The sequence below is a fragment of the Zootoca vivipara genome, chromosome 9 (genome assembly GCF_965207765.1).
Source record: "Zootoca vivipara chromosome 9, rZooViv2.hap1.1, whole genome shotgun sequence".
NCBI classification, from domain to species: domain Eukaryota; kingdom Metazoa; phylum Chordata; class Lepidosauria; order Squamata; family Lacertidae; genus Zootoca; species Zootoca vivipara.
Genome location: NC_142592.1, coordinates 28663244 through 28688984, shown reverse-complemented (window position 1 = coordinate 28688984; position 25741 = coordinate 28663244). Strand labels below are relative to the sequence as shown.

The window sequence follows — 25741 nt, the reverse complement described above, 5'->3', positions numbered from 1 at the left end:
GATGTCAGCCCTGGTGCATTATGATCTGCATTACACCAGAAAAGTTTTTTGTGTTAGTTTGGGAAAACGAAAGTGTGACTGGACAACTTGAAGGTGTCATGCAGTTCTTAAACCAGCGTAATCTGTTCTTTAACCTTAAAAGGAGTTTAAAGCTCTCTTGGTTAGGGTTAAATTTGCTGTAAACTGAACAAGTTGCCTCCCACTTGTTTGGTATTGTCCTGGCTATTTCAGCTGGATAATTAGTAGGATTATGACATTTCACATGGTTGAAATCTGAGCAACGGTTACTTACCGCTGATGGTGGCCATTTCCATGCTCAGTGGCTTCTGTTGTTGTTAAAAATCTATGCCCTCTAAAATGGCAGCTTCTAACAGGTTGAGCAGGCTATATTTGTGTTACGTTTTTGCAGAATTTGTGTATTTGAATATTTAAAAGCCTTTCACAGTGGCTTTTCTCATTATGTATTTATTTATAGGAGAACTCAAGTAATAGTGGTCCACCTTCACCGCCTTTCCCCAATAACTCCCATGCCGTGCCAAGAAGCAATCTTTCAGCTGTCAGTATTAACACTGTTTCTCAACCTCGTGTAAAGAACACAAAGATTATTAGAGTACCAAGACTCCCACGAACAGTGATTACGGTAATGAAATATTTTTTACTTGGCTTCATATAGGAAGGTGCATCATGCTTGAGGTAAACATTGCCAAAGCAGGGCAAAAAACTAACATGCAAAATCCTATGTAGTTGGTTTGTGCTGATTCGGCAGTTGGGAACAGTAGCATATTGGAGGTGGGTTAGGTTGGTTCCTGTGTACTGTTTCTTTCAAAGAAGAGCAAGGCTTAAAGAGTATTGCTCACTCAAAATTATTTAATCTTTTATTTCTTCAGCTTCCAAAGCACAAGTCAGTCGTGGTTACACTGAACGATTCAGATGACAGTGAATCGGATGCAGAACAACCCATCTCTGCTGCTAGTGTGTTTGGTGGCCTAGAATCTATGATCAAAGAAGCTCGAAGGACTGTAGAGGTAAAAAAAATGGATGTGGAAATGACATTCTTTGAAAAGATCACATGAAACTTAGTTTTTAAAATCTTAACCTGCATTTGCTGTGTACTTTAATGGCCAGCTGTGTAAAACAGACCTCCTTGTCTATAGGTAGGAGAACAGGAAGGACAGACCCTCCAAGTGTTCCTATTTTCCAGGGACGTCCCTGATTTAGAAAAGCCGTCCTGGTTTCTGATTTGATCCCAGAATGTCCTGCTTTTCCTTAGGATGCCCCTATTTTCATTGGAGAAATGTTGGAGGGTATGGCATTATCTGACCACATACCCCCAGCTATCTGAAGGCAATCCTGCATAGGGAGGGTTTTTTTAAAAATGTTTTATTATGTTTTTATATATGTTGGAAGCAGCCCAGAGTGGCTGGAGCAACCCAGTAAGATGTGTGGGGTATAAATAGTAAAATTATCATTATGGAATGGGACACGCCTATTTTTATTGGAGAAATGTTGGAAGGTATGGGTAGACTTAATTGGTTCAGAAGTCAGGAGAAACGATTTTTTCCTTTCAGAGAAGAGTTCATCCCAGTCCTTGGGCCTGCCTTCTGCCAAGGAGTGAAAGTCATTGCCAGCCTTTTATCTTTAAGTACATTTTGTCTCATTTTCCTCCCTGCTCCTAATGTGAAAGCAGGAGCTTAGTACTTGTTCACACTGATCCCTACAATAAGCAGATCACTTGTCAGAGCTCCAGGTGTCCTTTCTCATGTTCTCATTCAGTGAAGGAGGTCCTGTTTCACACTCTTGCTGGTGAAGACTGCTAGTTGAGCACAGGAGTCGGCAGCACTGCACTGCTTTCTTGTCCTGGCCCTCATTTTTTCTTGGGGATATGAGATAGTCAATGTGTATTTACTTTGGGCTCCAGCAGTGTGGCAGCAGTGTGCCTCTTTTGGTAGGTGTATGCCACAGTGGGTTTTCCAGGGAATTTCCCATAATAGTCTGTTTACTTTGGAACCCAATGCGGAATGTGGTTCTGCTTCAGAGTATCCTTGTTCTGCTTGGTCTTCTACCATTAAATGAAAAAGAGAAGTTGGACATAACTTTACAGAAGGAATCTTCTTCATAGGAGAGCATGTAAGATCTTGCCAGCACTAGAGAAGGATTTGACTTTTGGGTGGCTGTGGGGGCAAGTTGTTAGGGTATCCTGTTAAAATAAACTATAACTTGGACTCCTAATATCCTTTTGAAAGTGCCTTTTTTCTACTTACTTTTTTTTATTTCCCTGGCTATTCCGGTTCCATTGTGGATGGCTCATTCTTTCCTTAAGTCTTAAACTTAGTTTGTTCTTAAGGTTTTTTTCTTTCCAAAACTGGAAAGGAACTCTCCTTTTAAAAGAGGCAAAGTTGTTTGACCCTGCTTTCTGAATCAGTAGAGTTATTCCTGCCCTCTAGATAGAAAGGACCTTTGTTGTAAATCCAATTTCCCTTTCTTCTGTAATTTCAGTTTTTTTATTTCGGTTCCTATATATAACAGTGTTGGATTCTTCTGTTACAGGCATCAAAACCCAAAGCACCTTTAAAATCTGAAAAAGAAAACAATCCTGTAAGAACCCCAGAGGCCTTACCAGAAGATAAAAAGATTGAATACAGACTCCTAAAAGAAGAGATTGCCAGGTATTTGGGCTTCTCACAGTGAAAATCAAGAAAAGCACTTGAGTTGTTAGCAAAAAACCTGACTGATTTAAAAATCAGTGGCCTGATATTTATAGCCTTTGTTTTATTTACTGTATAAATTATCTTGAGGTGTTCTAATTCAAAGTGGTTAGTGATAACAAATCTGATTTTACTTTCTTGGAAAATAGGTTTCAGATTTTTGTCTGAAAACTAAAGTTTTGAAAATAACGTGTCTTGAATTTTTTAGCAGGGAGAAACAACGCCTGATAATATCTGAACCCTTGAAGACAAGTTCATCACCAGCAAACTCTGACGTTGAAGTTGATGGGGTTGGTAGGATAGCAATAGTAACGAAACAAGTTACAGATGCAGAGGCAAAACTCAAAAAACACAAGTAAGTCTCCTAATTTTAATGGCAATCCTCCGTAGCAATGGTTAGTATGTGTTGTTTGTGTGTTTGGGACACTTCACTTTAATTACATGCAGGTCCCACTATCTGCCCACTCCTTATGTAAAAATTCCCTTATCCGAACTTGAGAACTTTGTACCTGTACTATGCTACACATACAAGCTGATTTAGATATTGAAACAGCTGGATAAACAAAACACAATGAGAGAATGCCTTTCTTTAATCTCAGTGAAAATAAAACAACAGCTTTAAAGAAGCTCCTTTAGTCCTCTTCTTACTTGTTTGCCTTTTGCTGGTTGGGTGCTGTGCTCACTGATCCTGGCTCCTTAATTTTTGTTCCGGAAACAGCCATCCTCGCTCTACCCTTGTCTCCGATCCTCCCCTTAACTTGTGTGCAGAGAGGTTGCTCATGAAGGAGCAGCACCATGCATGATTGGAACTTCCTGCTAAGCAGAAGGATTGGATCTTAAATGGTGCTGCTCCTTCACAAGCAGCTTTCCTTGTCTGCTGGGAAACGGCAGCAGTGATCTCCCCACCAACCATGCCAGCTCTCCGCTTCTCTTGTGTTTTTCTGCCTGTGCCTTCCCACCCTAGCGTAATGCTCGCTGCAGCTTTGCAGCATTAAAAATCCCCCAACAATAACCTCAATATAAACTGTATTCTTAATACCTAGATACTTTGAACAGTTTAGATGGTGGCTCTAATTTCATAACAGCTTTTGTATATAGAAATGAATATAGGTGAAATTTGAACTGCATTTTCTTTTCTTTAGACTTCTCTTGATGAAGGATGAATCTGTGTTGAAACATCTATTACAGCAAGAGGCAAAGAAGAAAGAGTCTGTTCGTCTTGCTGAAAGCAAGATTGCCAAACTTAATGAGCAGCTGCAAGCAGCAGAGAAGATATTAAATGCTAATAAAGTGTTCTTGAAGAAGCTTCAGGAACAAGTAAGTTGTCTTTTTCTATAGCACTATAAAACATGGTTTTTTTTAACTGTAGTGTTGTAGGACAGTCATTTTTTACTAGACATATTTCAGACTAATTTGTTAGCTTATTTGGTTTATATCCATGCTTGGGTTCAAATGTTACATCTGAAGAATGCATAAATTTTTCAGATCCACAGAGTACAGCAACGAGTAACAGCAAAAAAAGCGCTAGCATTAAAATATGGAGAAGAGCTTGCTCGAGCGAAAGCACTGGCTAGCAAAGAACTTGGAAAACGAAAACTTGAATATGATCATTTTGGAGTAAGTATAGCCTTGAAAACTTCATGTTAAAGAAGCTATCATTGTATTTAATGGACTTCCATTGTTACAGATTGTAGTCCAGAAAACAAGAATATTAACCGAGAGCTGAAATGAACCTCCAAACACACCTGTGCTTTATAATACCAGTTTTCAGTTCTTTGAGAAAGCATAAGGGATTGTTGCATTATGAACATTGGCCACAATACAAGTAGCATTCTACTTTTTCTGCTAAGGAGGGTTTGGAGTTTTTTCTCAAAGGGCACCCATCCTTGCCACATGGAATTTGAAAGTGAGATTTTCAAATTCAATTTGTGATTCGGCACAGGCATCTTGGTGCTCATTTATTATCCTTACTATTAAAAAGTCAAAAAATCCCATGGAATGCGCCTCAGCTGTTGGGTCCATTCTGGGAAATCATAGCTTTTAGAGATTATGTCCAGCAGATTTGTATATTAAAACTTGTGCTACTGTACCTAAAAGCTTGTTAACATTTCACTTAATGCCGAGCCTCTGAAATACAGCATGATGTCAGAGACAATCCCCCTCTGCCCATTTCAGACCTAAGGTTGGAACTGGGGAAGGCAGTGTGAGGGATTCTGTACAATGTGAAAACATGCCCCTGCTCTCTAGGTAGTACTGAGCTCAGCAGGGTAAAGGCTTGCCTAGTAAGTGCAAAGAGAAAGCTGTCATTATGTGTTCAAGGCTACACACTTCTTTCTGCCATCTCAGATGGACAATAGGAGGCAGAGCTGGAGGCTTGGCTTAGAGTTTGTCAGGTGCTCGGAATATCCCATTAACTCCATCTGCTCCCATCCCAATAACTCCATCTGCTCCCACCAGCTTGGAGCGGCATGGAGGATGCAGAGATTGGCTTAGTCTGTGCCCTTGCTGGGAACTTGAAATGGCCAGGAAGCAAACAGATCAGTTTGGAGGTTGAATCTGTATTTGCAGGCCAAGTGCATGTTCCAAGCACCTGACATGCATAGAGTGAAAACAAATTCCAGGCTGGGCTTTGGATTATCCATCCCCTCTCCCTGCTAGTCTGAGTTGGGGGAGAGCCTGGGGTTTGTCACCTTTGCTAAGGACTGAATGAGCTCTTCCCATGGAGAGCAAAATTGTGGCTTCTTGGAAATATACTTGAAATGACATAGATTAATTGAAAGCCTAATAGTTATATCACTGGTAAATTATGTTCTGTTTTTCCCATTTGTATGTGTGAATTGTCTGGTAAGAATTTACACTACAAAGCTAGCCAGAAGTGTGTTTTTATTTATTTTTTATTTATATTTTATTTATTTATCTTGATTGTAAATGTGAGGTATTAAGAATTTTGAGTGTGTTTCTTGGCAGCCAAACAAAATGCTGAAATTGGAGAAATCTCCTTCATCGAGCCCCAAGAAACATTCAGCAGAGCTGATAGCACTGGAGAAAAAAAGATTACAGCAACTACAGTATGAATATGCTCTAAAAATTCAGCAGTTGAAGGAGGCCCATGCACAACAGACTAAGGACCGATCAAATATTCTTCCCGTTACAGAAGAGGAACCTGAATTTGCACTACCTCAACCTTCCCTTCATGATCTGACACAAGACAAACTGACATTAGATACAGAAGAGAATGATTGTGATGATGAAATTCTGTCCAATTCCACCAGAGAACGAAGGAGGTCTTTCAGAGAATCAAATTCTTCTACTAAACCTAACCTTAAGCACGTTGACACCCCCAAGCAAGAAACGCCAAGCAAACTTTCTAAAAAGGCACTAGAACAACCTGAGCTCTTTTTGGGTCTGAATATTGATGAACTGAAAAAACTCTATGGGAAAGCTGATGGCTTAAAAGATCTCTTGAGAGAAAATACCATGCTTATGGCTTATAATGAAGAAAACTTACATGGGCAGGTAATTCAGTGTACTAATTAATACTAAAAGATCAAGGTTTTTTTTTATGAATTACGGTGGCTTGAGTCTCTGTATGGTTATGTATTGCATCTTTTCCCTAGGAAATAAAAGTGGATGTAGACCCTTTCACAGCTCCAAGTAAACAAACAGAAGGGAAGCCATATCCGTTTGGACCTTATCATAGCCCACTTCTTGTTTTTAAATCTTACAGGTATGAATACTGAGTTGATTAAGGATACTATGTTGCATATCGGCTTTGGGTATGGTTGGGGATTTCTGTTGTAAAATCCTTTATATGAAAGGCTGGTGAGCTTTGGAGTAGCTATTGAGAACAGAGCTGTAGAATTATAGCAACATTTATGATCCTTGAAGAGGAAGAACTCTGTAGATGTGAGAAATTAGAGCTTGGTAGGAAATGTTGCTAAATTGCTCTTGCATTTGTAATTATTGGACTTTCATTTAGAACAGCAGACACCAAACTGTAGACAACTTCAATTATTACATGAAGAAGACACATACACATGTAAACAAAAAAACAGAAACAGCTACAAAATACATATAGAATACAGAGTTCTCTCTTAAAAGTGGGTGGTAAGAGGTAAGAACTACCAGCTGACTTGGTCTTAAAGACTTTTGTGGATGAAAGAAAAACAAGCTTCTATCTATTCCCTTTTGGGATGAACAGCAGGTGGTGCTACATATCTGCTTATGGTTACGATTATCTTTGAAAAGTGAAGTGATATAGGATTCAATTTTAGTACCGTTAGTACATGTTTGTGTGTTAACCATGAGCTTATTTTATTGGCCTGGAAATATTAACATCTCATGTTGTTACTTTGCTTAGGTTTAGTCCCTATTTTCGAACAAAAGAAAAGCTTTACCTCAGTTCAGTATCCTACAGCAATATGATTGAGCCTAAACAGTGTTTCTGCCGTTTTGATCTAACGGGTACATGCAATGATGATGATTGTCGATGGTGAGTGATTCTCCCCTTCACCTCATATTTCTTTAATTGAATGATCTCTACTGCAGAGGGTATTGCTTGGGATTCCAAGCAAAATTTGTCATTTGATTAAGAAAGATTTTTGTCTGCTGCAAACCTAATTGCTTATGTTAAAAGAAAAGGAGCGTTCATTGAATAATCTGTTTCACTTTTGTATCCTGGAAAGGATGGGAATGAGGGGAAAGGTACACAGATGGCTTTTTTTGGCCATGGCAGTGGAGGGAATCCCTGCCCTTTGCTCTACAAACAGATCCAGGAAGAGGAGTTCCAAAGTGCCTTTTGCAGAGTTTTGAAGGCCTCTTGTAACAAGCTATTGTGGGGGTGGGGGTGGGGATTCTGCCACCATTTTCTTGAGCATCCCTTGATTATACTGTTCCAAGAAAAATAGGTAATTTTCTGCCCAGAGCAGAAGGGATTTAGCTTCTATATGAAGGCATCAGAACCTACCTGTTCAGGTGTGCTTTTTGCTGTAGTGTGTGTCCTGCTCTGTGTGTAAAAATAAATGAACCTGGAATACATTTAAAGAAATCCGTAATTGTAAGAACATATATACCCAGGAGCAATAGCCAGTATTCTGAACTGCCAACAGCCAAAGCCCCAAAGCACGTTCTCATTCACCCAGTCAAGAAATAATATGCATGATTAAATGCCCAGCAATCCTTTCTCCCATAGATAGGGTTTTGAAGCAAGGCTCTTGGAGAAGCCTTATTAAATGAAGTGGAGTAGGGTAGGGACACCTACAGAAAAAGAAAGTCATTGCTATTTGTGTATGTTTTATAGAGCACTCCTAATTTGCAGTCCTGTAGAAGTGTTAGAATAACCCATTTAGTCTCCTCATCAATTCTCATTTTATAGCCATTCTTCAGTTTTGATGTTCCATGGTATTTGAAATCTTTTATTATTATTATTATTATTATTATTATTATTATTATTATTATTATTCCTGTTCACTGGATTAAATTGGGAATTACAAACTGGTTGCCCGAATGGCTGGACTCTGCCCTCAAAACACTTGTATTCAGCAGCTGGTAGCTGTGTCATATTGACATATCTGTGTGACCTTATTTAAACTTCTCAGATGACAGCTAACATTTGAACATGGGGTACATTATGTCAGAGATGCTCTTCAAAGTTCACTTTTGAGTGATAAAAAGTTTGAGAAGTGTTCTGTAACACAGGGATTATTGAAGTCATTCCCTGAGTACGGTATTAGGTGGAGTACATATGTACACTCTATCCTGTCTTTTATACACTTGGCTTGCAGCTGCACACTTCTGATAGTTTCTGGAAATGTTTTAAATCAGGCATCCCCAAACTGCGGCCCTCCAGATGTTTTGGCCTACAACTCCCATGATCCCTAGCTAACAGGACCAGTGGTCGGGGAAGATGGGAATTGTAGTCCAAAACATCTGGAGGGCCGAAGTTTGGGGATGCCTGTTTTAAATGCTGTTTGAAAATAACATTCACTTACTTTAGGTATGATGTTCACAGAGTCTTTGGCTGATTTTTAAGTGGGATTATTTTTTATTTCAGGCAACACATGAAAGATTGCACTCTCAGCCGAAGACAGCTGTTTGAGGATGTTCTTTCGTACAATTTAGCTCTGATAGGCTGTTCAGAAAAAAGCACTGATGAAGAGATAAGCACTGGAACAGGTATGTTGCTTGTTGGTCTTTCCAGCAAAGCAATTGAGTTCCGCAATTAGGTATTCTAGTTTCATAGCCAAAAGTTAAAAGGAAGCAAGCTGCTTCCTAATGTATGTTTCCACTCTGCACTGTATTAATATTAAACAAAGTGTGATTCAGCCTTCTGCTGTCGTGTAAATCTGTAGTTGCTTTGTGCTTTTCACCAGGTGTAAGCTTTCAGCAAAGGACCATAAAACTGAAAAGTATTTGCAAGTTTTATTGATGGTCATTGATGACACCATTTTGAAACAAATTGTAGTGTTAAAAGTTTCAACAGAGTTCTGTGGATTTGGTCATGGATATAAAGTATGAATGCATATAGTTGTAAATTACTGATAATGGTATGTGTCTTAGATATTGCTACCATCTTATTTCAGAAAAATATGTTGAAAAACTATTTGGTGTAAACAAAGATCGCATGGCAATGGATCAAATGGCTGTTCTTCTTGCTAGTAATGTCAATGAAAGCAAAGGTCACAGTAAGTAACTTTTTAATATCTCAAGATCCAGTCTACAGCATTATTCAGTGGGTTTTTTACAAAAATTGTAGCTGGATAAGTAAGATTTGCTTTGATGATAAAAACATGGTGTAAAGAATTTAGTGTATACTTCAATTTTATCTCTCTTAAAAATAGCCCCTCCGTTTACAACTTGGAAAGACAAAAGGAAATGGAGACCTAAGCACTGGGAAAAAACTCATTTGGACAGTGATATCAGCAGTGAAGAGGAACAGTCTTCTGGACCTATTAAATATGGTAGCATTAATTATAATGCAACTAAATCTGGAATGTTAAGAGTAATTTTGAAAAGGGGCAAAAAATGTACTTGAACACATTTACTTGTCTCCCTTCTTTATTTGCCCTGTAGTGATAAAACTGATATAGGCATATAGAGCTGGTGTCACAGGTAGGTGGCACCATTTCCACACAGACCCAGTGAATCTTAGGTTTGAAAAAAACATCCTATTGGCTACAATGGAAGACTTCTTTGATGCCTAATTTTAGCAGGGGGCGGGGTGTTTAGGATCCTGCTGGAGCTAGGAAAGGCCTCTGCAAGTATATGTGTGCCTGTAGGCACTGTGTTGGCTTAGTAGTCAAGATTCCTGTGCCTGAGTCAGTCAGTCATGTTAATTGGAAGAAATTGTCCTGAATGTCTTGCACTGCTGTCGCTCATGATTCAGCACTGATTCATGTAACAATTGGAAAAAATCAAAATGTTTAAGTAAACTTCTAATAGATTAGACAAAAGTCACTCAATTTATTTTGCCATGACAATTACTGTGTGTGTGTGTGTGCGCGCACGCGCGCGCGCACACATACTACTGTTTATGGGTGTATTTGGCTTTTAGTAGATTGCTTTTTATTCACACTGAAGTAATAACTTGCTGCAACTTAAAATGAAAGTTGGAATTCAAAACATGAAAGTTGTGACAGTCCTTTAAAAAAGGGAATTGTTTTTATTTGCAGCTCCCGCAGTACAAAACAGAATAAATCTTCCTGCTCTGGATGCTGTTGTGACTCCTGATGATGTTAGGTATTTTACAAATGAGACCGATGACATTTCAAACCTGGAAGCAAGTGTACTTGAGAACCCATATAACGTTCAGCTTTGGATCAAATTGGCCTACAAATACCTGAATCAAAACGAAGGGTGGGTAATGCTTTCTTTGCAAACAAATCAGTTGCACTTTTTGTCTCAAGCTTCTCACCTGTGCTGTTGGAAGCAAGCTTTGTCACTAGCAACAAAGGACTATTTGTTTCTTTGGCCAATGTACAAATAGGTTATTGTTTTAAATAGGTTATTGTTAGAACAAATAGGTTATTGTTGTGCACAGTCCAGGGACGCGGGTGGCGCTGTGGTGTAAACCACTGAGCCTTGGGCTTGCCGATCGGAAGGTCGGTGGTTCGAATCTCCGCAACGAGGTGAGCTCCTATTGTTCAGTCCCAGCTCCTGCCAACCTAGCAGTTCGAAAGCACATCAAAGTGCAAGTAGATAAATAGGTACCACTCCGGTGGTAAGGTAAACAGCATTTCCATGCACTGCTCTGGTTTCGCCAGAAGCGGCTTAGTCATGCAGGCCACATGACCTGGAAAAACTGTATGCGGACAAACACCAGCTCCCTCGGCCAGTAAAGCGAGATGAGCGCTGTAACCTCAATGTCGTCTGCAACTGGACTTAACTGTCAGGGATCCTTTACCTTTACCTTTTTTGTGTACAGTCCAGAATAAGCATAATAAATTATTATTATGCTTTAAAGTGTTTCATTTCAGCATGGAAATAGTAAAAAGAGCTTTCATTTTAAGACAAATGAAGGATACAGTTGATTGGATTTCTAATGTTAGTTTTCTTAATTCAGGATGATAAAATGGAAAACTCCTTAAGCAAGATGGTAGAAGTCATTTTCAGATGTTTTACATCAGGAACCAGCAGGTGTCTGAGAGTATTGGCAACAAACTGCAGTTGTACTTTACCATCCACAAGTGCCTTAGAGTTGCCTTGCAAATTCCCTGATCAACGCCTTTTCCCCTTTTCTCTCTTCCTCTCACTGCTGCATTTCAAACCCCTCAAACTGCTTTAAATACAGAAGAGAAAAAGGTCATGCATGAAGTGCAGAGAGCTTCTGAAGGGGAAATGCACGTGCATGCCTTGGCATTGTACCATGATGTGAAAATGAATGTATTGCTTTCCTTTCTTATTGAAGATCATCCGCCGAACGCTTGGATTCTGCTTTAAATGTCCTGGCTCGAGCACTAGAAAATAACAAAGAAAATTCTGAAGTCTGGTGTCATTACCTCAAGCTGTTTTCAAAAAGAGGAATTAAGGAAGAGGTGCAAGAAATGTGTGAGACTGCAGTGGAATATGCTCCTACTTATAAGATTTGGTGGACAGTAAGTTTGATCACTGGAAAAGCTATATATAGTAATTTTGAAGTTCGTACACATCAGCACACTATATCTCACTTCCATATATGTTTAATTTGAAGGCTTCCACTAAATAGCTTTTAAAGCTCAAAAAGAACTTTTACAAAAGCTTCAATTTAGGGTTTCCTTTTTCCTGCCACAGGGAATATAGAATCCCATAAAATGTACCAGATAAATGGGGTGCCTGCTTCAGGTTCCTTTCACATTACCTTGTATCCAAACTTCCACCACAACGTCATGCCTAATAGAAAGCAAACCTCTGGAATGTCTCTGTGCATACACAGAAGCGCTTTAGACACTTGCACACAGCTCTTTAGATCCTGAAACAAAATGAGATGAATCCTCAAATGTTTTCGAAACAAAATAAAAAAAAATCATTCCAGCAGCACCTTAAAGACCAACTAAGTTTGTCATAGGTAGGAGCTTTCGTGTGCATGCACACTTCTTCAGATATTCCTCAAATGTTTTATCTTTCTTAACTGCCACTCAGTTTCTAAACCTGGAAAACTCGTTTGATGGAAAGGATTATGTGTGTGGGAGAATGTTACAGTTCCTGATGGAGAGTCCAAAATGTGAAGAGAATCTGGATCTTCGGTCCTTTCACTTGCTGGAGATGTTGCTGTATAGAGTTCACCTAAGCCTTTTCACTGGGAAATATCAAAATGCTGTTGCGTTATTCCAGGTACCTGCTTATGTATATCGTGTTATGGTGGTTATATTTTCATCAAAGAGATTTTTGGCTTTGGCATCCATTGCTGTTTTGTCCTATATATCTAGTTTGAAGGTAATATTGCTGCTGCACTATTCAATAGCAGATGAGAGCAATTTTCATACAGACCAGAGTGTGCTTCCCTACAGTTGTGAAAAAATGCTTGTAAATATATCAGATTACAAAATCTCCACCATTTTTACTGGGTGTTCTAGGGAGCAGGGACTTCAGTGGTCTATCCAGTGTTTCCCAACCTTGTGCCTCCAGATGTTTTGGGACTACAACTCCCATCATCCCTAGCTAGCAAGACCAGTGGTCAGGAATGATGGGAATTGTAGTCCGAAAACAGCTGGAGGCACAAAGTTGGGAAACACTGATCTATACTACTGTCTGTGATTAAATGTTCCTCTTTCACATGGCCTACCAGTGTAATATGTGGCCCGTTGCATACAGTTTTCAACATTTGTGTCTTCTGCCATCTCAGTCCTTGTAGAAATAGTTTTAACTGCAAATTTATTTATTTCACAACATTTATGTGCTGCTTAGTTGTAATAAAACCTTAAAGCATTTTTTTTAAATGTGAGTTTTGGATGCAGAACAAATTTGGCCAGGCAAATTTCTAAAACCTGAAATTCTCCAGTTGTGACCATGGGATCTGTTTAGTGAAACAAAATATCCAAGCTTGATTGCTAGAATATATTTCTGTGACTAGGCATAATATAGCAAGGTTGCCCGCTATTTAAGTTGTCAGATTTAATCATCATATAACTTTCTTCTCCACAGAATGCACTGAAGTCAGAAAGTGAAACGGTTTTGGTGCAACACCTAACCATAAGTGACCGCTGCCTAGCTTGGTTATCCTATATACATCTGATTGAGTTTGGTGATCTCCCCATCAAGTTCTATGATCCTGCCAATAGCAACCCTTCAAAAATAATGAAGAAGGAGCCTTTTTTAATACCTTGGAAAACAATTGAAGATGTGAAAGCTGATCCTGATACTTTGTTAGCTGTATTTGAAGGTGAGGTTACCCATTTAAATTCACCTGTGCTTTATTTCTTGAATTAATAGTGATAGAATATCTAAAATAATTGTGCTATGGTTTCGTATGTTGTGGACTGTTGCTTTTCAATGTGTAGTCTCTTGTAGTCTTCATTGATTCAGAGGCAGTTTGCTTATGCTTAGCATGTATAGGAGAACCCATGACTTCTATCCTGTACAAGTCATCTGGGAGTAATCCCATGGAGCTTGCTTCTGAGTAGAATCCATGTGTTTTACAGCAGGACAGTTTATTGTAGTGGATTGATTGTGCAGACTGGCATGAGAATTTCTTCCTATAGGTTTAAAAAAACGTAATGTTTGCAGCATTGACAGCCATACAAACTGCAGCCTGAGGAACAGCAGGCTGGTTGGGACGAGCTGTTGAATGGATGCTGGGAGGCCCTTCACCTTGAGGTTTAGCATGCTGTTGTGTGAAGTTCCTTCACCCCCCTCCCCTAAATGCACTGGCAGATAGGTTTAAAGGAAAGGGCCCCTTTACCTTGTTTTTTTTTAGCAAGCAGCTGGGTGAAGCACCTCCCCCTCCTTCAAAAGGGGGTGGGGGCTTGGGTGAGCTGTGGAAGGATAGGCGGGGTGGGTGTGTGGAGGGATGAAGGGAGGGGAGTTGGTCAAGTGTGTAGGAAGGACAAAAGGGGCTTGTGAGTGCAGCAAGCAGGGAAGGGAGTAGTAAGAGGAATCTGTTTGGAACGAGTAACTGAACTGAGAAGACAGCTTCCTAATGTGATCCTGCATGTTCAGTAATTCACATGTATGTGTACACAAAGGAAAAACTTTAAATGTTCATAAAAAATAATTTTGCTTTGGGAATAATCAGTGATAATTGGAAGACTGGCTTTGTTGCTTTCTTAACAGTGTGAATGAACTCGGATCTTATTTTATCTCTTCTGGTTTTCAATTATTATTATTATTATTATGTATTTTTGTAATGGGATCTGAAAACTTACTTTTGTCAGCTTGGAAAATTTACATCTTCACCTCTTAAAGAAACTCTGAAATTATTTCATATCTACTGTATATTCCTGCATATAAGACTACTTTTTAACCCAGGAAAATCTTCTCAAAAGTCGGGGGTCGTCTTATACGCTGGGTCATATTTCTTATACGGCGAGTATATCCCAAACTCTATATTTTAAGTGGAAAAGTTGGGGGTTGTCTTATACGCCCAGTCATCTTATACGCTGCAATATACGGGTAACTAAAGCAGAGTGACTGAAATGAAATGCATGACTACATTGTCTGCCCCCGCCCCCCAACCTCATCAAAATACAGGTGTATTTATATGTTGACATAAGCTTTTTCTGTGGTAAAGCTTTGTATTTGTGAATGTGCAATCTTACTTGATGTTTGCTTGTTTTTAGATGCCATCCAGTCCTGCATCAGTGAGGATTCTACAGCTGATGAAAGAGTAGTTCTCTGTCTTCCGCTATATAGAAACATGGTCATTTTGCAACAGCTGTTAGAAAGGTAAGTCACTGTTGCAAAATTGCTATTTTTTATATGCTGTGTTAAGCATTATGGGTTATATTCAACTAGGTTTGACTCAGAGTAGAACCGCTAGAATTAATTGCTGCAAGTTAGCCAAGGCAATTAATTTAAATGGGTCTCCTGTGAGTAAAATTTAGCTGAATACAATCCTTTGTCACTCACCAAGCATTTTTGTACTATTTCCCATTTTTCTGGTATTAACACAGATGAATATAGCAGCAATAAGAAAGGAGGTTCATGCCCAATGTCATGATTAAAAAAGAATAGGTAATAGGAAAGAGTGTAATAGCTCACAAGATTGTCTTGGAAGTTTTTCTACTGGGTCACGTGTCTTTTTTTTAAAATGAGAAAAGTAATCTGCTTGCTTGTTCATTATTATTTTTCTTACACTGTTTTCATTCAAGGTGGGAAGCTGCTATTGAGCTTTGTAAATCACTCTTGAAATTAAACCCCATTGACTGCCGGCTGCTAGAAGCACTAGTTGGTTTGTACTTGCGGACAGGCCAGATGGAAAAAGCGTGTGATGTGTGGCTTACAGCATTTGAGAAACACCCTCAAAATGCCCAGGTTTTCTACTTTATGTGCAAATTCTTCATTCTGCAGGTAAAACACCAATGACTTTATTCAGCTTTTTATAATGGGTTGGAGAGAGACCCAAGTTTATTTAATACAAAATGGTGACATTCTGAGTACATTACAGTGAAAGGATTTGACCAGGAGTTTGATTTTCAGACTTGAAGCAGCTGAGTTTTTGTTTCGCCTAAAGTTGTTGTTGCCCGCAAATTCTAAAAAAAAAAAAAAGCTGGAATGTGAATCTGAAGGGAGTGGTTTATTGGACGATTTAGAACAGCCTCCTCCAGATGATTGGGACTCACCGGCTCCAGCTTGGGTTGGTGAGAGCTGTAGAGGAAAACATCCGGTTGGGGCATGCTGGCGTTAGAATGTGACACAGATGTTGCTACAGTCGTGTGAGACTCTTTCTTTATCCTTCTTTTGTAACATGCAAAAGAGTGAGCTGATGCATCTAATCTGTGGAGAGATCAAAAAGTTCATCCTTGAATGTTCACTATTTGAAGCGCTGCAGAAAATTTAGGTAGCATTCTGCTTTTGGGTAATGGCTGCCTACCCTCTGCATCACTCCTATAGCAGCCTTGGTTTTGAAGGAGCCATTAAAATGTATTACGCAGAAGTTTGATTTGTTCTTCACATTTTGTAACTTTAGTCCAATGTCACTTACTCTCTCATGACAGAATAGATCAGATAGCATTCCTCCACTGTTGCAAGCCTTCGTTGCAGCATTCTTCGAGAGTGTGACTCGAGACAACAGTCCTGTGGATCTGTTACGGTAAGTCTAGCAAGCAAACTAATCATTCCATGCTGTTCCATTTATAAAATTTCTGCATGGTTACTTGTAAAAATGCTTACGTTACACATTGCCATTTTGCAGAAACCTTAGTTGCATGCAGAACTTTATGGCGACGCTGTCCTTAGATTTCACAGTACAGTGAAAAGCAATTCACGTGTTATTTTATTATTTGGCAATTTGTGTGTTGAGTGTAAGGCAACTAGTGCTTGTGATATAAAAGTAGACAAATACTTTTAGAAAAGTGGTACATAGCTAAGTCGAGAGAGGCCATCATTTCTTGAGATATTCATCCAGAATCTTTTAGCACCCTGTGATTATTGGCACAAACCCCATTTTACATATGAGGTACATATGAGGTAGCCATGTTAAGTAGCTGAAACTGATGCTGGAAACAGAAAGTTAGATTTCTGCAACACCTCGGACTTTTGAAGTAAGCTTTGCAGCACCCTAAATTGGGGCTGTTATGGGAGCCTATGTTATCTTATGAGTTTCTGTAACTTAATGAAAACACTCCAATTGACACCCAAAGTGTGTTAGTGGGTTGCACATAGTGCAAGGCTTCTTTATTTGCCATGTTTATATAGGTATGTATAAGTCCATACACTTAAAATAAAAGTTTTGAAAGGAAAACAAGCAAATAAGCATATAATAATTGAACAATTTTTTTTAAAAAATACATCAGATTATGACTAAATTTTAAATAAATGTTAATATCCTAATTCAGAATATCATGAATAAATGAATAAGGAAAAAAGAAAAGGAAAACATGGGGAGAACCCAACTTATTATATTTAATATAGTCATTAAGGGGAATGCATTTATATATTGACTAGTGTATTTCAGCCCATTCAATAACGGGCGCTAGAACATCCCGGGGTTGTTGCAGCGCTTCTCCGAACCCTGGGACCTGTCCTTGCTGTCGGCGGCAGGGGGACAGGAACGGAGGAGAGGAAAGCAGCCCTTTCTCCTCCTTCCTTCCTCTCCCTCCGCCGCCGACAGCCCTTTCTGTCGGTGGTGAGGGGAGAGGAACGAACGGAGAGAAAGCAGCCCTTTCTCTCTCCGTTCGTTCCCCTCCCACCACCGCCGACAGAAAGCACAGATCCCGGGGTTGCCGGCTCTGTTGGGCAGGGGGAGGGAGAAGCCGAAGACCGATCGGATCTTCTGCTTCTCCCTCCCCCCCACCCGACAGAGCCGGCAACCCCGCAGCGGGGGCTTCTCACCGTTTGCCTTCCCCCCAGGGGGAGGCAAATGGCGAAAAACCCGCCACGCCATACTTCGGCTCCGGGACTGGCTTGGCGGTGGCGGGAAGAAGGGGAGGAATTCCTCCCCTTTTTATCGCCGCCGCCAAGCCAGTCCCCCAGCCGAATTGCCCACTGCCACTTCGACTTCCTCGGCTACGGCAAGCAGGCAGACAGCTCGCCTGCTTGCCTTCGCCCAGGAAGCGCTGTCCCATGCCAGCGCATCTCCAGCATGAGACGGGGCTTCAGAGCGGCGGTTGGCGGTTGGCGGTTGTCTCTGCCTCAAATCCCTGTGTCCCTGGCGCACATGCGCAGTACCCCAGGGACACACGGGACAACTTGGACGCAGGGACAACTTGGACTTTATTATATAGGATAATATTTTGCTTAAGAGACATTATTTTTATTATTAAAATTGGTATACCGTTGTATATAGGGACCCAGGTGGCGCTGTGGTTAAACCACTGAGCCTAGGGCTTGCTGATCAGAAGGTCTGCGGTTCGAATCCCTGCGATGGGGTGAGCTCCCGTTGCTTGGTCCCAGCTCCTGCCAACCTAGCAGTTTGAAAGCACGTCAAAATGCAAGTAGATAAATAGGAACCGCTACAGCGGGAAGGTAAACGGCGTTTCCATGTGCTGCTCTGGTTTGCCAGAAGCGGCTTTGTCATGCTGGCCACATGACCTGGAAGCTATACGCCGGCTCCCTCAGCCAATAATGCGAGATGAGCGCGCAACCCCAGAGTCGGTCACGACTGGACCTAATGGTCAGGGGTCCCTTTACCTTTACCTATACCGTTGTATACCTGCAGGTGTCAGGGCAGATCACACATATTCGTATGTTCACATTAGATTGCGAAAGGATTATAACAAAGCGTTCTTCAGACATCTCTTAAAAAGCAAATTAAGCATATCTTAAATACATTTCTTTGGCATCTCCGTCACTGTTTTGTTTTCACTTGGAATCAAACTAGATGCCACAGTAATCCTTGGCACAAGGGAATGCAGAGCATCATGGTTTTGAAACGCAGCTATGCTCTACGCTACAGATGGGAAAACTAGACAAGTGGCTACCATTTTCAGTGGCTGCCATACGCTTCTTGCAAATTCTAGTCTGGCTCTTACTTGCTTGGAGATGCCCATAGGTGGTGTATCCACTCTTTGCTCAGATTGCTTCAGGTTAGGATTGTTTTGGTGTAGTGAACATTTGTCACTCTGAATAAGGACTCTTTATTCTAGATATTTTTTGAATTTCCCAATGCCAATTGAATTCACACCGCCTGTGTATAAGGGAAGCTTTACAGAAGAGCTTTTAAACCAGCAAATTCCTTACTTGTGGCAAATATACTGGTGAGTTTTTCTGAAGTCTGATAATTTTTAAATATTGCAACAATTTTTAAGTGAGGAACTACAGATGGTTGAGGAGGCAGCTAATCTTGTGTTATATTAAGAGCAAATGTAAGGAGTACCATGTTTATCCTGGTTTCTGCCAGTATCCTTTAGGATTTTGGTATTTCTGCCATGAACATATACCATGCACTGCCTTACTTGCCCTTCCTTATGCCATTTAGCTTTGCAGTTTGGTGTTACAAACATCTGTTGTAATTTTTTTTTACTTAAAACACCATGAAGTTAGTTGTGTTTAAGTTTAAAATCAGAAGACAGATGTGCGGCTTGAGCCCTGTGTCCTACACTTTAGTTTTGAATTATATATAAATGGAAGAGAGAACTTCTTAGAAGTACTTAGGCAGCTGGCAAAAATCCCTTTCTTCAAATGCTTACATTCATAAAGTGTAAGGAATTTCTACTACTTAAGTACTCCCATCATCTGCATCGTTGGCCGCAGTATTTTTCTTACAGACATTTAGTCCAAAAAGATGGACAGCTGTTTTGCTGACTTACATTAACTACATTAATTTCAATATTAATTACCAGTTAACCACTGTGAAGAGTTAAAGTGTTGAAACACTTTCAAAACTAGGAGACATTTTGTACCTCTGATCATTTTTTGGCTTATACTTGCATAAAATGTCAAGCTTCTCCATTGCCCTTTTCTTTTACAAAAGGCATGTAACCGTATCAGAAAAGCTAACACTGTTTTCTTTCAATGAAAAATAGCTTATACCAGTCTCTTAATGGAAGTTCTGGAGATGCAGTGGATGCTTATGAGGCAGCTCTGGGAGCAGTTATGCAAGAGGAAATAGTTCAGCAGATTTGGCTAGAGTAAGTTTAAATGACAAAACATTATAACTGTAAAAGTAATGCATTTGGAAGTGTTAACACCTGGGTTTCACTCCTCTTTTTCAGTTACCTTGTTTTCATCAATAGCAAGGTTGTCAGATCTAACAATCAAGTTCAAGAATTCAAGCTTTTTACAGATCTTGTGAACAGATGTCTTGTTACAGTCCCCACCCGTTACCCTATTCCATTTAGCACCGCTGATTACTGGACCAACTATGAATTCCACAACAAGGTATAAGTATTTTGGTAATTCAAATACAGGACTCCGTATATAAAACTCGTTATGCTGAAATACATGTAGGGTTTCCTTTGCATTTTGTTCAACACAACGAGCTAAAATACCAGTCCTGTAAGGGAAATGAGAACTGAACACATATACAAAAGCTCATTGCTGCAGAGTGTGTACACATCTGCGCAGTGACTAAACTTGTAGAGCAGGCATCCCCAGACTTCGGCCCTCCAGATGTTTTGGACTACAATTCCCATCATCCCTGATCACTGGTCCTCTTAGCTAGGGATCATGGGAGTTGTAGGCCAAAACATCTGGAGGGCCGCAGTTTGGGGATGCCTGTTGTAGAGTATCAATTTCTCTAAAATGTTTTGTAGGCTGGGGATTGGTGAACCCTAGAAGCTTAGTGTTGCTGTATAGGGAAGGGTTGTCTGTTACACTTTGCTTTCAGAGCTGACCTCCTGCAGGTTCCTTAGGTTGCTTGGAGATCATCCTTGGCTGACACCTCTGAAATACTGTATCACCTGGTGCCTGAACCAAATTCCCCTGTGTTCTTCTTGCTGTGGTTCATCTTTGGGGCCGCTGGTACCTGGAAGAGCCGTTTGTAGATGCTACTACTAACTCAGTGCCACTGTGTTCATCATCAAATTCAAGAGAGTGTGCACGTCAGTGTTGGATTTGTGAACAAAGTAGGCAGTTTGAATTACCTAACGTCTTGAAAATTAACCTTTACAGGTTATTTTCTTTTATCTGAGTTGTATTCCGAAGTCTCAGCATTCCAAAGCATTGGAAAGATTTTGCTCTACCATGCCTGCTAATCCTGGACTTGCATTCAGGTAAGAGAATATCGGCGGAAGCATTTAGAAGCAAGTACCTGTTTTTCCCGATGCCCTTTAAAAATTCTACTTGCCATTTTCTAAGCTGGAAGGCTTAGTGGGGCTTTCTTTGAAGAAAAAAACAAATCACAAAGATTAGATCTGGAAATAAATAGTCTAGAGCAGGGCTTGGGTCTCCAGCTGCTTTTGGACTACAGTTTCCATCACCCCTGACCACTGGCCCTGCTAACTATGGATGATGGGAGTTATAATCCAAAAACAGCTTGGAAACCCTGGTATAAAGCAAAGAGAACTCATACATAACATGTATTATTTCAGCTTGTAGGAAGGCTTAGAAATCATATTAACAGAAAACAGTGAGGAGAGGAATTCAGTGTTGCTCTAAGACAGAGCTTTCCAAACTGTGGGTGTCAACACTCCTCCCGGGGCTGGAAAGGGGTTGGTTTGCTAGTAAATCTGAATTACTGTGTCACAAAATGATGCATGTCTAAAAAGTGTGTCACCTGAAAGTCATACAGAAAGTCTGAAAGTCATACAGAAAACGATTACTTCAAGTTATTGCTGCTAAAGGTGGTTCTTCAAGCTATTGAGTGATACGGTGTACTTGGTTTTTCACGCATGGCTTCTCCATTTGGGCTTTATTTTTGTTAAATAAACCATGATACGATCTGATGTCCTGATGTGTACAACCGCAACAGAGAGTGTACTTTCTTTTCCCCATGACTGTACTCTCACTTGCACCTCTCCCCCCACCCCCTGTTCAAGCTTTTAAAAGAGCTTAGTATTATTGCTTTACATTCTTACTCAGCACTGCATGTTTCCCTTTGCTCCTTTGTCACTGCAGACTGCTTCAACAACACTGGGAAGAGAGCAATGTCCAGATTCTGAAACTACAAGCCAAGATGTTTACATATAATATCCCAACATGCCTGGCCATCTGGAAAATGTAATTCAACAGTCATACACCTGTTAACATAGATAATTTTTTAAAAAATAAGGTTTGCTTCATAAAGCTACATTTGAAGTAGGCCTTCAAATTTGGTTTTATGCTAGAAAGGTTTTTCATTGTTGCAGTCTTTCCACAAACTTTGGTTTAGACAGATTCCTGGCACTAATGTCGTAAAATGAGGACTTGCTTCCCATACAAAAAATATTTCAGAAGTAAGTATACCTTGTGTGTCTAAGTAAGGAAAATGTGTTGATGGATTTTATTGTTGCTGTTTTGGAATGTTTACCATTAAATTATTGACTTCTGTTTCCCTCCTCCTTTCTACCCTCCCCTTTATATATCATAATAGCAATATCCAGTGGTGATGAACTGATCTTTGTCTGCAGTGTTTGTACATAATGGGAACAACTGAAATGTCTTGCTCATGTAAGATTGTTTATGAAATGGATCTTTTTTGTCTCTTCACTATAGATTGTCATCATTGGGAGTTAGTCTGTTACTTTCCAGGACTTTTATAGTTCCATCCCATACTCAGTGTTCTTCCCATAAAGATATTCGGTATTCTGCAAAAAAAATAAGTCATTTTTATTTCTTCCCTTCAGAGCCATTGCTGCTGAGTGCTTTCTAAAGGGACAGAGAGAGGTATGTAAGAAAAGCTTATTAAAATAGCCAGTAGCAAAGATACTTAACTAGCCTCACCCCTGGGTTTAATGATCTACACCTAAAAAAAAGAAGAAGCTTGATAACAGTGTTCTTGCTAAGCTAGCTTTAGAGTAAGAGATGTGCTGTCTGCTCTTCAGAAATTGTGTCTGCTATCAAATGAAGGCGAGGAGGAAGAAAGTTTGTGGCTAAGTCTTTTTTCCTTTTAGGTTAATTCTGTCAGGGGCTTGATGTGCTAGAGCCAGACTTGGTTGAAACACAGACTTTTTGCATTCCTGCGGCTTTCAAACACAATAGTTTGCCAACACAAAGAACACATTAATTTAACATATTTAATTCTTCTCACTTGGTCACATAATGCTCATTTACTATGCAATCCTGTACATGTCAGAAGCAAAACCTGATTATTTGAATGAGGCTTAGGTCCCAAATAGCTGTCTCCTTCCCTACAAACTAGATAAGTGTCCAAGGAGTTAAAATTAATTTGGCAGTCCCTGAGCTACAGAAGTCTGACATCTTCATTCTGTAATTTTTCACATGCTGATGAAAGCACACCTCTTTACTCTGTCCTTTGACATCTAAGATATGTATTTGGGACCCATCTTGTTCCTTTTGGTATAATCTGTGTTTTTAGAGGATGCGAGTATTGTATTTTTAAATAGTTACACCCTGGGTCCTCACTGTGAAGGGTGGATAAGAAATCAGAACAATTAATTCATCAGTAAGTGGGTTTAGGATTGCAGAGCCTTTAAATAACAAAAGAAGCTTAAATTCAACAAATAAGTCTTCAGTGACTTGATCAGTGCAAACTTTTGAATATATGGCACACAGAAACTTGTTGATGTAGTAAACCAATTCAGTCGATTTGAAATAGGGACAGATAGGACTCTCTTAACTTGCTTCTAAGCATTTACGATGTGATCATCAGGCTTCCATGTCTCATCTACAGCCTTAAAACTAAGCCCTTTTTGAAGAATGTAAAACTCTTAAATCTAGCAGTGGCCCTCAAGCATTTCCCTGCCATAGCTTCACCATTCCTAAGCTGTGTTACAGGCACATAAGACAGAAAAAAGTGCATTTTGCTGAACAAACATAAGTTTTGTTAGGATAACATTAGATTGATTTTTGTCTCTTCTTTACAGGTCCATCACTTATATCAGAGAGCCTTTCAGAAGCTACCTCTTTGCGCAACCCTGTGGAAAGATGTAATGTTTTCTTCTTATGTTTCTGTTTAAGGTTTCATTTCAATTTTCTGCATATCCCATGTCCATTGATGTGGTGATATTCTAGCTCTGGCTAAATCTTATGTCTGCTTCACCATCTCTTACAGCAGCTCCTGTTTGAAGCATCAGGAGGAGGTAAAACTGATAACCTGAGAAAACTAGTTTCCAAGTGCCAAGAGGTTGGAGTCAGCCTAGATGAGCTTTTAAATTTAAACACTTACAGAACAGAAAGCACGAATCGCTGAACACTGGGTGCAGTCAGTGCTAAGTCCTATTAAATGCCAAAATCATTTGAATGATTCTCCAGGCTGATCTCTGGCTTTAGGCCTCTGAAAAGCAGATGCGCAAAGCTGAGCATATCAAGTCTCTCTCTGGCCTGCTTTCCTTGAACCTGGAAACAATTGACATGATCGCCTCCTTGGATAAATGAATGTCCTCTATGGCCTGCTTCTGGGCCCTGCCAGACTCTCATAACATCATGTACGTAAGTATAGTTCATCCCAATGACAGACTTTAAATGTGTTAATTATTTTTATTTTATTTTCAATTTTTCATTTTCTTTTGTGCGGTTCCTGATTTCACTTGACGCTCGCACTGATGCCTGAGAGATCTGTGTTTGGGGCTAATAATACGGGCTGAGTTTACAACAAAAACAATCGGTCCACTGTGTTTTCCTCCCAACCCCACCTCACCCTCTTTCCAAATCCCTTTTTCTTTCGTTTTGGAGATTCGTTTTCATTGCAGGATATAAAAACAAAAGCAGCCGCTCTTAAGGAAAGTAACTGCCATGGCCACAAGTATGCTTTTTGCACTTGAAGGCTCAATGAGGGTGGTTTCCTGCCCTTTCTGCATTCTGGACTTGTGGCAGAGACTTAAACTTGAAGATTAAAGATACAGTTGCAATTGCCAGTGCATCAGAACCTAAGAGTGGTCAATTTATTATGTGCAATTTTTTGTAAAGAAATTTTAATTTATAATAAAAGTTTAACAGTTAATAATATTGAACTGATTTGTATTAAAATACTACTCTGTAGTATTGCCATTGTTTATACAAAGATATTTTGAATATAAGTTTTAAAAAAACCTCCTGTTTCCATTGTCTTAATTAAGCTGGTGCAAATGGGGGGGTCGGTTGGTTGGTTTTGCTTGTCAATACATGCACAATAACTAGGCCACTGGACACATTTCCCATTAATTTCCCCCCATTGATAGGAGCATTGATGGTCAAAATTAAAAATAAATACACTGCAGAACCGTAGCTAACTCTTATCTACTGCCCACCCTGGAGCCACAAAGTGAAACAGCTTACATGGGCTAGTCCTCAACCTCAGTCACAGATTGGGAAAGGGCAGAACATTTTGTAAAAACAAGAGAGCATGCTGCAACAGGCCAGGATCTTGTTCTCACAGTGGCCAGGCACAAGAACACACACTCCTCCTGCAGTTCCCGGCAGCAGGTATTCAAAAGCCTACAGCCTCCAACCTTTGAGGCAGAGCATAGTCATGAATGGCTGGTTGCCCTTGATATAGAAATTTGTGGAAGGTAAATGCTATTTTAAAGCTATCCAATGCCACAGTTTAATTATACGCTGCATAAAGAACTTTTTTTCTGGTCTTTCAACATGCAGATTCATTGGATGCCCTGATGCCTATGAATTCTCGTGTTACGAGAGATGGAGGAATAACCTTTATCCACTTCATGGCATGCAACATTTTATACCCTGAGGTCATGTTGCCCCTTACCCTTTCTCAAGAGTAAGAGTTCCAAATGTTGCCGCCCTTTTTCCATAGGAGGTGGGGTGCAAATTGTTAATCTGTAGCCCCACTCCCCAGTTGGACTGCACGAAGTTCGCTGGTTTTCATGTCGCATCACTTTCAAATTAAAGAGAAATTGAACTATCATTTGGTCCAAATACTGTTC

General features: G+C 39.9%; 1 protein-coding gene across 2 annotated transcripts in view; it reads left to right on the top strand.

Annotated features, from left to right (window-relative positions):
- The window catches only part of ZFC3H1 (zinc finger C3H1-type containing), a 36095-nt gene extending 11279 nt beyond the window's left edge, over positions 1-24816 (top strand). For both annotated transcript variants that reach the window (XM_035128385.3, XM_035128384.3), the window contains exons 9-35: positions 476-640; positions 888-1025; positions 2548-2666; positions 2914-3060; positions 3848-4022; positions 4191-4322; positions 5673-6221; positions 6323-6432; positions 7066-7197; positions 8758-8879; positions 9287-9388; positions 9545-9664; positions 10376-10559; positions 11611-11797; positions 12321-12512; positions 13323-13560; positions 14957-15062; positions 15488-15686; positions 16334-16428; positions 18923-19033; positions 19802-19906; positions 19991-20156; positions 20889-20989; positions 21834-21935; positions 22541-22580; positions 23741-23803; positions 23929-24816. In XM_035128385.3, coding sequence (XP_034984276.3) covers positions 476-640; positions 888-1025; positions 2548-2666; positions 2914-3060; positions 3848-4022; positions 4191-4322; positions 5673-6221; positions 6323-6432; positions 7066-7197; positions 8758-8879; positions 9287-9388; positions 9545-9664; positions 10376-10559; positions 11611-11797; positions 12321-12512; positions 13323-13560; positions 14957-15062; positions 15488-15686; positions 16334-16428; positions 18923-19033; positions 19802-19906; positions 19991-20156; positions 20889-20989; positions 21834-21935; positions 22541-22580; positions 23741-23803; positions 23929-24066 — 4038 coding nt within the window. In that variant the 3' untranslated portion in view covers positions 24067-24816. The remainder of the gene's footprint in view (positions 1-475; positions 641-887; positions 1026-2547; positions 2667-2913; positions 3061-3847; positions 4023-4190; positions 4323-5672; positions 6222-6322; positions 6433-7065; positions 7198-8757; positions 8880-9286; positions 9389-9544; positions 9665-10375; positions 10560-11610; positions 11798-12320; positions 12513-13322; positions 13561-14956; positions 15063-15487; positions 15687-16333; positions 16429-18922; positions 19034-19801; positions 19907-19990; positions 20157-20888; positions 20990-21833; positions 21936-22540; positions 22581-23740; positions 23804-23928) is intronic.
- The last annotated feature ends 925 nt before the right edge of the window (positions 24817-25741 follow it).